Here is a 13,823-nt window from a genome sequence, read left to right as displayed (position 1 = left end):
GTGTGTGTGTGTGTGTGTGTGTGTGTGTGTGTGTGTGTGTGTGTGTGGGGGTGGGTGGGTGCTAAGCAATGCAGTTATTGCTTTCAATGGAGGCTGGTCGATTGACTCTAATTCCGAACAGGATGAATTGTACATTTGGGGATTGGTCTTGTCCAATCTGAAGTTTCCGGTTGTCCAATACATGGAGCGTCATGTTAGTTCACACTTGCATTAGCTGACAACAACTTTTGCTATTCCTCCACCATCTCAAACCTTTTCTTCCCGTGCTAAAGGTTTGTGATTGTGGATTTAAGATCTAATGTTTGCTGGGAGAACTTATTTCCTCTTAATAAATAAAGACAGACTGTATAACCATTTGCTATGTATGGTCAATAACCTTAATGCGTCTTAGGCTGAAGTTGTTTTATGACCAAATACCTGATTCCCATCAGCCTCAGTTGTCTACCTGCAATACAACATGTTGCCCCGCTCTCCTTCCTGGTTGTAGTTCGAGTATCATGCTGCAGCGGTGGTCTGCCTGCGGATGACAAAGGTAACCACATGCAGGGTCTCTGTAGCCACTTCCCCGAAGTAAACACTGCAACTGAAACGAAGACTTTTCTCTCATGTGAAGGGGCTTTTCCTCCACCTCCAGCAGCTACAACATTAAAATGCTGCTACACATGATCGTGCTTCAGCAATAAAATATAATGTACACATTTAACAAAGACAGGGACACCTGTTGTTTTTATACTTCAAGTTTGATAATGTTGAATTTTGACTAATAGCAAGACTTTTACTTGTATTGGTGTATTTTTACATTGTTGAACTGCATGCTATCATGGATATTACATCACAATGAGGGTTAAAAATGTCTGGAAAATAACCATTTATGCTTTTTCCTTCCCACTATTTATCCTAGAAATTCAATAACTAACTCCATACATATTTTAAGTTTTGCATTGAAATCTGTTAAAGTGACTCGAGGTTTACGACCTAAACTGGGATTCTCATGTGCCTCGTTTTCCATTTTCGTTTCATCTGAAACCTCTGAATCCTTAATAATCGAATCAGTGACCAGTCATTGCTTTATTATCCCCAGTCACTGCCCATTTAAGCAAAGTTTAGGTTCAGTCTATTGAGACTCATGCTCAACATCAGGAACATGTAGAATGTGTTAGAGTGTCATGCAGCTCAAACCACCTGCTGCTTCTGTTCATTTCCTCTGCTTCTGTTGTGGTTGACACGTCATGAGAGCTCATGCTGGTGACTATACAGACAGGCTCGAGGTTAACACAACGCACGGTTGGGTTCTTGAAGGGTTCCAAGTATAGCGCTAAACAGAATAAACAGCGGAGACTGACAGACTGCTTCAATGTAACGATTCCAGCTGGCTTCTTATCAGAATCAGTCAATTATCAAACTGGTGCTCATCAGAAAACACAGGTAAGACTGTTTCGTAGCTTAATAGAGCATTACATGTTATTGTATGATCTTAAGTCTCTTATATTGCGTTGTTCTTCTTCTGGGCTTCAGGTTTGACAGGATGTACTTCCACCAAACCTGTAAAATGTCTGTTTTTCCTCTATGTAATTAATAATCTAGAAAAAAGTCCAATTTGTTTGATTTGTGGTTATACATCATTAATATTGTTCCTGCTTCTTTTTTATTCTAAATGCTACAATATCACTTTCCAGACTGAGGTGACGTCGTTGAGCAGGAGACACTATGTCTGCTAATTCCACAAGTGGAAGTGCGTGTTCAGGTGAGCTCTGGGGTTTTACATCCACTTGTGTTCAGTGACCCATTGTGAGAGCATGTTGGAGCTGACTGTTTCTGTCCCGTTGGCTTTCAGGTCGGGCCCTGGACTTGCTTGTCTACGGCCTCATAGGGACCCTGACCTTCACCGTCCTGGTGTTCACACTGCTGGGGATCGTGTTTCTCAGAAAGTAAGGGAGGCTGAAATGATTTCACAAGGAATTTACTGTGTCATTTGTCCTCAGTGTCTTTTCATTTGCCTGATTTAAAGTTGCACTGGGCAAGATTTTTATAAAACAAATATGTTTTATAAGCTGAAAACACATTTTCAAGACTACTTCAACAAGTGCAGTTGCATTTGAATTTGTTTTTCTAGATTGTGAAAACTAAAGTTTATTCTATTACCTGCTTCGGGTAATGGGAAAACTTTAGTTTTCACAATTATATACTTTTGTCAAAGCAGACTAACCTCAAAGCAACGTCCTAATAAGCCGAGATCAAATACCTGCAAATGGAACGCAGTCATTATTAAAGCTGTTTCTCACCATTGTGATGCGGAAATACAGTGCGTGACTACGGAAAATCTGAATGCAAATTTTGTCTAACATTAACTACACAACACATAAACCAATGACACCGAGACTTTTATCCTAACACTGTGACAAACACAAAACGTGCAATTGCACATCAGCTATATTACCATCTTCATCGTATCCCAGCAGCTGGGTGATCTCAAGCCATATATTGTCCTTTATTTATTATAATTACCAAATTAATAAGCCATTTTGGACGCAAGCCCTTTTGGTAGCAAGCTACCAGGAGCTATACCTGGAGGTATGTCATCACTTGGAAAAAATCATTTTATTTGTCAAACATATATTTCCACAGGACTGTTCCACGGGCTGTGCAAACATTCATAAGAACCCCACACAATCCGTTTTTATAAATCCTACTGTGAAAATGGTCAACACCTTGATTTTCTTTTACTTTTTTCCAAAATATTTGACGACTAGGATTGCCATAGAATTTGGTAGCTACTGACATTCGTGATTCAGATGATGATTATTTGGTCAATTCTTTTTGGCAATCCCCCGACTCCCCTCACGAAACACCAGCAGGTTGAACGTTTCGGGTTTGAGTGAATGATCTCCACAATTATTGGATGGATTGCCATGAAATTTAGTACAGACATTTTATGTTTCCCTCAGATTTAATTGCAATCACTTTGTCGAGCCACCATCAGGTCAAAATTGTAATTTGTCCTGTACTGTGGTTTATGACCAAACCTGCACGAAGATGGACAGCATGACATTCCCATCTGCCTCAGCTGTACTTTGAGTTTACTGCTAATTAGCATGCTAACACAGAAAAACGAGATGGTAAAGATATTAGGCTATAACCTGCTAAACATCAGCAACTTAGCATTGTCAATGTGAGCATATTAGCATGATAATATTAACATTACCACTGTTCTATACAGCCCAACAGAGCTGCTAATGGTGGAATCATTGGTGCTGGTTGGCCTGCTGGTTCTGCCATTCTTTGGTGCTTTACTGGTTGCAGAGGATGAGCACAACAGCAGGCCATATCTTGTTCTCTATAATAGTTTAGCCCTCTGGCAACATTTCTCTCCATCTCTAATTGTTCTGCAACAGCTAAGCTTGGCCCTCAACAGAGCTGCTTTCATGCCATACTGCTGGAGGCCAGCAGCAGTGCTGGGTCGCTCCAACTCCATCCTCACCGCTTCAACCGGCAGGAGAGCAGGCGGGAACGCCAAAGACGAGCTAGCTAACCAGCCAGGCGTCCTCTCCGGAGCTCCGGTCTGTTCTCCTCTGGGCGAAGTAGTCTGCCAGCGGGGTAGGGGGTCGGCTATATGGTCCTGTTCATGAACGTAGACTTTCTCAAGTAACACATGCGAGCCTGGAGAGAGTGACATATGTGTACATATTGAGAGAAGCTTGCATTTTCTTCAGTCATTGTAAAAAAAAAAAAAAAAAAAAAGCCAACAAAAATTGTTCGCCATCTTGTTCAGAGAATCATTCTGCCCCCCCTACACTCTGGTCTCTATCTCTACGGAGCAAATAGTTGTTTGCTGCATTAATGCTCTGAATATTTTGCTAATCTTTAAGCCTCCAAGAGGAAATAGTACCATAGAAACATTATCTGAGTAAACTTTTGTTTCATCAGGTAGATTTTATTTATTTTTCCATCAAACAAAACACCCCTGGTACAGCGGCCTTGAGCTTTTGCTGGAATATTTTTCCCTTAAACGTTGTACAGTATTTTACATTATACACTTCTCTTTCTTGCAGATATCGTTCTTTGGTCCAGACCATTCGAGAGCTGCAAGGTAGCAAGTTGTTGATGGATGCCGTTCCTCGGCTAGAAGCTCCCATCATGCCTGTGAGGCCGGTGCCAGCAAGGGGGGAGGAGGAGCTTCCTCCCCTCATTTCCCTGCAGCAGACCAGCAGTCAGGCCCTCCTCCAGGGGGCTGTGGAAAGGCCTGCAGCAGGTACTTCTGATACACCACCCACTTCATCTCATCACAATAATGCTCATATTTTCTGCTATCAGATATTTGACCTATTTTAGGGGTGCTTGATTTCCACTAGCAGTCAGCTAAAGCAGCGTACACTGAAAAAAATAAGTGACATTTACTTGAAAAAAGCTAGGTAACAATTTGCACTCAGAAATTCCGAGTGATTTTTACTCAGGAATTCTCAAGTTAAGTTCACTTACTAGTAAGAATTGTTTTTTTATCCAAAATTTAAGTAACTTTTACTTGCAAATGTCTTCCTTAGACATAAAATGTACTTAGCCTTTGATAGTAATCTTTACTCAGGCTACCTTTGCATCCAATTACGAAACCCCAGTAAAACTCAATTAGGTGTTTCATGTATATTTAACTAGCTTTTCTTTACTTTTTCAATTGAGAAATATTAATATTTACACAATATCTTTTATCTACTACTACTCTACACAACTGTTCAAATATGAATGTTGCATTTTTTTTTTTTAAACTGGGCTACTGTTAATTTAATAAAATTGTCTTAACATAAGGCTTCTACAAAACATCTTTTAAACTAAAGCAGCTTTACTTGTTAACTGGTGAAAGAGGTCACTGCTGACAGACACACACAAATACCAACATATATAATCTGGTTGGCATTGCCAGACAAAACATTTCTAAATCAGTGCTGCCAATAAGAAATTTAAGAACACAAACGTTTAGTCATTTAACAAACGCTTTTAATTTGAAACAATGGGTATTGCTTGACAACACATAGATGAAGCCCATGAGCAGAAGGCAAGCCTTTGCCACACTTTCACAGTCAACAAGAACCTCTTTTCCCTCTGACAACGAACACGATTGTCAGGAGTGAAGCCTTTCTGTGTTGCATTTCCATGGATGACAAGGATCTTCTTGACATGTTGAGCATAGTCCTCTTCAATAACTTCTTTGAAATTCAAATTTACTAATGTTCACTTTTACATCTTCGAGTCTGATGTGTTCTCAAAAAATGACGATAGTGGGGGAAACAAATATTGAATGTGTTCAAATGCGTCATTATGTATCTATTCTCAGTGTATATTTTTTATATAATATTAGATATCTAAACTTTACCAGGCTGGGTGATTCCAGCATGGGTCTTGGTTCCTGCAACTCCGCCCTTTGTCCCAAGTATCTCCAGAAAGTTGGTAGTGCAATTGTCCAATTTCGACAAAAAGTTTCGCTCCAGATGAACTGTGGTTATTCTTCTGTACTCATTGATCTGAAACAAAAGACAATAAAAAAAAAACATGATCAAGATGAGGTACCTTGCTAAAACAATTAATGCAGTAGTCCTCCCAGTATAATGTACTATTCACAGCAACACAAACTGACTTCAAATGTATGTCAAGTTAATTAAACTATAACAGTACTAAGTTGATTTTACCTTGCGTCAAATGTTGTCAACTTGCTGAGAGTGAACGTCCTTTAATATTCTGTGAAATATATAGAGAAATAATGTTAAGTGTATTAGACTCGCTCTAAAGTCACTAATTCCACCACGTATGGGATATTTTTTAGCACATGACCAGTGTGCTTGTTGCTGCTTAGCTATGATTCCCTGTCTTGTCACATTTTCCTCATTCGACCTCGGCTGCACTTGAGGATGTCCGAGAGAAAGCGCGCTGTGCGTGTGTCGCAGCACAGCAAAGCACCTGTGTGGCAGAAGTGGGCTTCACAAAACCGAAGTAATTCCCCCTCCCCCTCGTCGACAGAGCGCAGCTGGTCGAGCACCGTGTCCCCAGGCCAACAACTTTTCAAGGGAGAACCCTGTAAAATCATGACCAAAACCACCAAAAACATGTCCACAAAATGTAGCGCCGTGAGCCATGTCTGTAATGCTGTCCCAAGTTAGCTAGCATGATAGCCTAACTAGCTAGCACGCTAAACTGACCAGTTCGCTACTCTTCAGTGTTCACAACTCAAACACAGACTTGACCGAAGGCTCAACAGCAACGTAGAGCATTAATTAAACATATAACCTACCCCAATGGCTCCCGTCCATGAAGTTCCTCTCCTCAGGTGAAACGCTGCCGTCCTTGTTCAGGTTCTGCTGTTCCGTCGTCTCGTTGAAGAAAGGAGCGCGAAATCTCTTCTGACGTCACCCCTTGAGTACGCGCTATAGGTTGCCAGGTTTTACTCGTATTACCCAAGTACATTTTACTTCGTTGTGTCAGGTAGTGCATTCAATACAGTAGTTTAGTAGATATTACTTAGTGTGAATGATTAAAATGTACTTATAAAAATGAGGATACATAATTACAAACAAACACCAAGTAACACATTAAATAAAAGGTGATATTTTAAAGTAAAAGCACTGGAATGATAATTTCTTGTAAAATTTACAAAAATAATCGAGGTAATAATTACAGGGCCAAAAAGTCTTTTTTTTCAGTGTAGGGAAATCTCACATGACAGATATATGTGAACCTTGCTCTCTATCTGCGTCATCTCAACAATGTTGATTTACAGTATTAGTGCTGATCATGTCTCTTTTATGCGACAGATAGTGTCACTGTAGTTCAAGATAGAGCCAGAATCACAATTCATATACAATGTGGGCAAAAATGAGTTTGACCAGGATGGTGTTGTTTGCATGTCCTCTCAGTCACTTGTCCTAATCCCTTGCTTTTCAGCTCGTATTTGATGTTGCAAAGTCCCCTCTTATGGCATTTGTTTAAGGGTCCTCGTGTCACCAAGTCAGACCTGAACCTGCTGCAGCTGATCAAAGCAGGGAAGGAGGGGGTCTTCTACCAGGCCAGGATGACCAGAGGGACATGTAAAGGCCACAACATGTTCACCTGCAAGATCAGCAAGGAAGGTACATTCTCCTCTGCAGATTTAGACCTACAAGCATTTCTTTGAGGCAGAGCTGCCATGGAAGCAGACATAATCACTCAAGTATTGAGGTAAAAGTCATGGCGCAGGGGCAGAAAAACCTCAATTTATCAGCCCAAGTAAATGGCGAGGTGTACAGCTATAACACACATGTTGCATACAACTTATTCTTCCATATCTTCTTTTGCTAACTTGTAAATCAGAAATGGTTATGGCTACATATGTTTTAACATGTGCATGATTTCACACTGAGGAATGATGACGATGATGAATCATATCGAAGTCTGTGTAAAATGGATGCTATGACTCATTTAAAGGTAACAATCAGTACCAGTGCGAGCAGCAATCACACACATTTTACACAGGAAATACTGCTCTCGTTTATATTTACGTTCAGTTTTGAAGACTGTTCTTTCTTAAATCGGATAATTCATATTTTTATAATAACAATGGGTCTGTGAGGGACCAGGGTACACATAAAGCTGGGAGAGCAGGTAAAGTGAGAAAAATAGGGATTTTATTCACCCAAAATATGTACAATAATTAGGATGGGTGACAAAATCAAGCAGCTGAACTCAATATTACTGGATAGCGTGTACTCAATCCAGCAATACAAAGTCAGTCAAAACAAGTGTCTTCATAGTTGATGGTTTGGCTAGTTTAAAGCTTCCACAGGGTCAAATGTTTTTGTGTAATGTGAGAGGTGTCGCTTGAAGCAAAAAAATGAATCGTTGTGGTTCATTCTCACCATCATTTCTAAGCATCATTTGCATCAGCTGTCAGCTGTTTCAGCAACCAAAAAAAAGCCTAGCGTCTAGCTGGTAAACTTTGAGCATTTAGCTGCTAAAGAAACAAATGTTTGTTCCAGGAATTGGAGACCACAATAGAGCTAAAAGAGAATTCAATATTGGAATAAGATTAATCATCAGGACACAAACATGACTCAAATGACTGCTAATTTTACTGTGTGTCTGCTGGATATGTAAATAAGCCAATGTTTGTATAAATGTGACAATACGTCAGTGTTGTGTCACAGCCTGTTTCTGCTGCCCAGAGTGGTGTGTGTACGATCTGGCCAGAATTTTAGTCTAAAAACATTCAAAAGTTGAACATTATAAAAGGTTACAGTGTTGACGTTATGTCAAAGACCTCTATGTATGTCTGTCATCATGAGAGGACGAAAAAGTAGAGCTGCCCCAAGGGCTTGGCAACCAGTTTACAGAACAGGATCGTTGTAAGTTTGGTAGTTTGTTTATTGGATTAAATCCAAAGTGGCAGAAACGAGCCTTCAGGTAAGAAGTTTGTTCTTGCCCTGCTGTTAGTTAGTACTTGGCATTTTTTAATAGAACTGATTAGATTGTATGAACCCAGTTGTGGTGAATAGTTAAAAATGCTGACTTCTATGTGATCTTACACATCGCACCTTTAAGCTGCAACAAGTGTGACTGCTGCTGGTTTGCATTGTTTCAACTGGTAACCAGGACTGCACTGAAAGCAGCCGGGGTCAACAGGCTGCGTACAGTTCAGTAGCATAATATGAACTACAGTTGCATGCAAAAGGTTTTTAACATTGGTTTATCGCTGTATTTGCAGAATCATGAATAAGAGAGTTTAACTACCACTGTTTAGGATGTTGATGCTGTGGTAAGAAGATGTGAAGGAAAATACACTCAGCCCACCTCTCCATCCTCTCCCACACTAAGCGAATGATGTGGCTTTCATACACCTCATTGTCTGCTCTAGACATTACCCCTCTAGATCTCTACACTGTAGTCCATAGACTTTAGCTTCTATCTTTGTCACTTTAACCAGTTTTCACTGATGAGTCAGTTTGACATCTCTGAAATTGTTCATTTGTTTATTCAGGGAGTGCGATTAGTGACAGTGTGTGCTCCATGGTAGCTCTGACAGCATGATGGAGTAGTAGCAGGGGGCGGGGCTTAGTGAAAGGACAATTGGCATGAACACAAACACACAACTTAACATCCCACAGACTTGACCTCCATGCAGAATTTTTGTGGACCGACAGAGTGAGCTACAGAGCTGCTGGTAGCAGCTAATAAATTGTCCTCCCTTTCATGTTGAAGTCTCTTAAATCTAAATCTAAACTCAACCCGATCCAAACTGCACTGTTTGTCCAGAAACATCAGCGCTCATGTGAAGTACATGATAGTAATGTAGGACACTTTTGAGAAACTAGATGAATACTTTTGACGGCGAGATAACAGCGTTTGAACAGACACGTGACTAATTATAAATGACATGCTAACTAAAGATGGTCATTTAAACTGAATTTGGAAGTGATTTTAATTGCTAGTTTGCTGTTTTAGTTATTTTCCGTTTTCCAGTTCATATTGTTACTAATTATTATCCACATGACTCGATGTTGGAAGCCCCTTCATATTTCACTTTTGAGTCCTCCTAGATTCAGTGGATTTTACTCTTATTTTTCCCTCTTCTTTCCTTGAGGTGTCCGTCCAAAGCATGTGGACACGGAGATTTCCATCATGAGGAAACTGGTGCACCACAAGAACATCCTCCAGTTACTGGAGTGGAACACCACTGAGGGTCAGAGACATTTATCCACAGACTGTCATTCCTCTACAAGATTGAAATCACTTTCCTATTAAAGATCACCAATGAAGGTAGATGAGACCTTGGATATGTTCCTCCTTGTTAGTCCTCCATCCTCTCTCTCTGCTTTGATTTATGCAGAGCCTTACATTCTGATCATGGACCATGTGAGCTGCGGCACTCTGAGGACCTTCCTGCAGACCAACAGAGTCCACCTGAGTGCAGACCCTGAGCTGCACAGCCTCCTCACCATTGCCTCCTACCACATCGCTCTGGCCATGCAGCACCTGCGCTCCAAAATGGTAACAACATTACAGGCTGTTATGAAGTGCTCAGTAGGTTGCTGAATAATGATTTACTATGCTACTATTCATCCACACTGACCAATCATAGTCGCATGCTGAGCAGTGTCGCTGTGGTCTTCCCTGCAGATTGTGCACTGTGACTTGGCTCTGAGGAACATCTTGGTCAATAAGTTTCCCTGGGAAGTGAAAGTAGCGGAGTTCGGCCTGGCTCGAGACTTAACACGCATGACCAGCCGCCGCCGCAGCAGCCGCTGGAGAAACCCACGGGTACGACAGTATCAACACACACACACACACGCGCAGAGTAAACTCTCCTGTTGATACGGCTGGGATTTCACTTATCCTACAAGTTGTCAAGTTCAAATTGTCATGTGCTACTGTACAACCCAAATAACTGAGCATGTGACCATCAGAAGATTTGACTTAAACAAGTGACAGATTGTATATAAATGTTAGTATGTATCGAAACTGACAGGGTTGTCATTTTCTGCCAGCAGTTACTAAACTGCTTTCTCTCATTTTGAAAACCTGATTAAAGTGAATGTACAATAGGATGCCAAAGTGTCATGTTGCATTGTTTTGGAAAATAAACAACAAGAACAATGCAACATGTGACACAAACTTTTACACACATATTTTACCATTACCATATGAACTTGTCACACATGCTTAACGTTTTGGTAAAAATGTGTATGCGAACTTGTGGCACTTTAGTAAGGTCAGTGTTTTTCTATCAAGTGGTAATGACAGGAAGTGTATGGTTGGCAGCCTTATGCTGCAGACAGGAAGTCCTCATGCGGCTGATTGAAAATGTCTTGAACTAGCTTACTTTAACTTATGAACCTGGTTTGAAACCATATTAACTTGTTACCAAGGCTGTTATCAGCTCTTCTGTTGCTCAAAATGAATCTATGTTCTGTAACAGGAAACAACAGTTTCAGACAGAGGCCTTGATTTAGAGAAAGACCAGCTGTGAAGGTGTCATTCATGTAGCCTAGAGGTTACTCATAGCTTCCACCACGAGCTCATTAGTTTACTAAAGTGATATCAATATATTGCAGTTACCACTGACACTGTATACTGATGACCTTTTCCATTGTATGGTACTTGTACAGCAGCGGGTGCCGCTGCGCTGGTACCCACCTGAGTACTTCAAGAACAACTATTACTGCTTCAAGGGGGACGTGTGGTCATTTGGCATCGTGCTGTGGGAGATGCAGACATTTGGTGAGTTGGTTGCACAGGTAATAACAGAAATGCGAAATAAATGATTAAATATATGAGCTAAGGCCAAAGAAGAGATTTTTCATTCCCTGTTTGAGTGCTTTAGTTGTAATTAAACGTATGTGTTGTAAATGTATTTCAAGGCAGTATCACATTCCCTCCCACCCTAAAACAATGTCATTAGTCGGGCCAATATTGGTCTATTTCTTAAACTCTGATATATGTGATCTTGATGATTCTGGCAGTTCTTACATTAGGTGATGCCTATTATTTACAAAACCAAAGAGCATGAAATGAAATCATGGTATGGTACATTTTAAAAGACAGCAGGTAGTCGGTAGAAAAACATGACTAGAGTGATCAATATAAAATGTCATGTATGTTTTTTTTTAACTTTGGAATATATTTTCAGGTGCACTGCCATACCCAAACCTTGAGACCTCAGAGGAAGTGGTGTACCACATCTGTATTGGTCAGAAGAACACAGACCCTGAAGGCTGCAGTCCAGAGATGTAAGTGAAAACTGACAATTAACAAGCATTTCAACTATAGTCTATGTACACCATGAGCCTTATCTGCAAATGTATACATTATTGTTTAATGGATTGGATTACTAATATCGTAATGCAATCCTCTACGTAACCAAGAACCAAAAAACATGCTGTAACTTGAAAGCTTCCTGAAGGAAATGTGTGTGAGTGATGGACAGCTGAAAATGAAGGATAACTCTACGTCATATATTTTCTTGCACAGCCAGGATTTAGGACAACATTCCATCAATGAGGCGCAGGCTACACCACAGAAGCTAAGCTCTGACACAGAGTGTCTGTTGGTGCACCACACCCTGATTCTCATTCGTCCGTTTTCAGGGTTAACCCCTCAAACTAGATGCTAACTAGAGGAGGCTGGTCCATGGAGGCAGAGAGGGAGGCCCCTCCTCTACTTTTGAGAGGCACGAGGGAGATCAAAATATAAAAAAGAGTAATTCGTTAAAATAAACCGTAAACAAATGTCAGTATCATTAATTAAATATTTTTTCTATCTTCTTTGGGGAAAAATCCATTATTGAAATTTTGATTCAAATGCTTCAACAGTAACACCTCATAACTTTAACAAAATGTGGTGTTTGGTTTCCACAAAAACTCAAAAAATGGAGACAAATATTTATTCTGTAATAAATTTGATAATGATGTTGACACAATCTTCTTTTTTTTTTTTAAATATCAATTTATCAATAAAAAACTTTATTTGTTCAAAAAGGCTATCAAGGCACTTATTATCTGTATGTTTTATAATATTTGTGTCTGGTGTGATATAACACTGGCTCTTCTGTTATTGTTCTATTTGTATGCTGCATCTGTGTTCTGTGAAAACATTAACTAATGATATGCAGCTCATAAAATAACATTTTAAACTTGTTAGCCGTACTGAGGGAGACACTTATTTGTTGTCAGAGAGACATCATGAGTACTCGATACCAGATCTAGACTAAAACAGTATTAACCCAAACCATCAGTCTGAATCTGCTATCTGATTCTGAATCAGTTTTGACAGTCATTTTACTTTAGCACTATAACATTGTTATTATAACATTTTTAGTATGAAGTATGATAGTTAGTAGTTCCTAACACAATGAATCCCTTCTTGAAACCCTACAGACTTCATATCATGCGAGAATGTTGGCTGGCGCTGTACACCTTGAGACCCTCGTTCACTGACATTGTCTGCATGCTGGAGAACATCATAGAAAACGACGCGGTAAGGAACGGCTGGCTACGCCATCTTTTAATTGTTTTACAAAATTGATTATTCATCTTTTGAAGGTTGTGTCATTTGTTCTTCATCTTTTCAATCCTTCTCTTGTTGTAATTTGTAAAGGAAATAAAGAAAACAAACCTCAGGGGACCTTCATGGTGCCAGAAATAGTCTCAACCTTAATAATATGTATCTTAAGTTAGACTGCAGGGTTTAGGTCATATGACTTTAAACAGCCATTTGACTTTACATACTTGATGAAAGTCGTATTATGTAATGCATCATATTTTCAAAGACGCCAGGACAAAATTATTCTGCAGTTTTAGTGAAAGTTTTAGCTTGAGTTCATTATTTTTAAACTACACCCATTTATCTTAAAGGCTCATTGTTATGTTTCTTATGAGATGGCTTGTCAATCAATCACAAAAATAGAACATGCTTCTTTGAATATTCATTGTTTGGCTATTGAAATATACCAAAAACAACTTGCAACCCATCAGACCACAGCATTTAGAACAGAAAATGTAAATCTTTTATTCTGAGCTGCTTATGTTACGTCACAGTTTTGTTCCTGCAGCTGGAAAAGCAGTAGATTGTAGTGGTATTTTCTTAAATACATAGAAGTTTTTTGTGTTTTTTTGCAGGATTATGTGGATGTTGAGAGTCCTCAGCTTTTGGTGAAAGATGAGGCTGAATATCAGGAAGCTAAATGTCTACAGGCAGCCAGCATCATTGTGGAAGATAAGAGTCCCATCTAAATACATCAGGCATCAGAAGAGGCACAATTCTGAATGTGTGTGTGTGTGTGTGTGTGTGTGTGTGTGTGTGTGTGTGTGTGT

General features: G+C 39.8%; 1 protein-coding gene and 1 long non-coding RNA gene across 2 annotated transcripts; both read left to right on the top strand.

Moving 5' to 3' along the window:
• The first annotated feature begins 73 nt into the window (after positions 1-73).
• LOC116397262 (uncharacterized) lies at positions 74-3,940 on the top strand. The gene is made up of 3 exons (XR_004213672.1): positions 74-1,425; positions 1,677-1,744; positions 1,835-3,940. It is a non-coding gene; the product is annotated as an uncharacterized LOC116397262 (long non-coding RNA).
• A 204-nt stretch (positions 3,941-4,144) lies between these two features.
• On the top strand, positions 4,145-13,776 carry LOC116397225 (fibroblast growth factor receptor homolog 1; the record flags this gene model as incomplete). Its single annotated transcript, XM_031872478.1, has 9 exons — positions 4,145-4,249; positions 6,971-7,109; positions 9,596-9,694; positions 9,842-10,002; positions 10,132-10,272; positions 11,121-11,232; positions 11,642-11,741; positions 12,888-12,987; positions 13,629-13,776. Coding segments are annotated over 9 exons (1,071 nt in total), but the record flags the coding sequence as incomplete, so codon positions are not given.
• Positions 13,777-13,823: the final 47 nt, after the last annotated feature.

The sequence above is a fragment of the Anarrhichthys ocellatus genome, unplaced genomic scaffold (assembly GCF_004355925.1).
Source record: "Anarrhichthys ocellatus isolate YVR2014 unplaced genomic scaffold, GSC_Weel_1.0 scaffold64, whole genome shotgun sequence".
In the NCBI taxonomy this organism is placed as follows: Eukaryota; Metazoa; Chordata; class Actinopteri; order Perciformes; family Anarhichadidae; genus Anarrhichthys; species Anarrhichthys ocellatus.
Note: the sequence above shows the minus strand (reverse complement) of the source record. Positions and strands in the feature narration are given on the sequence as shown.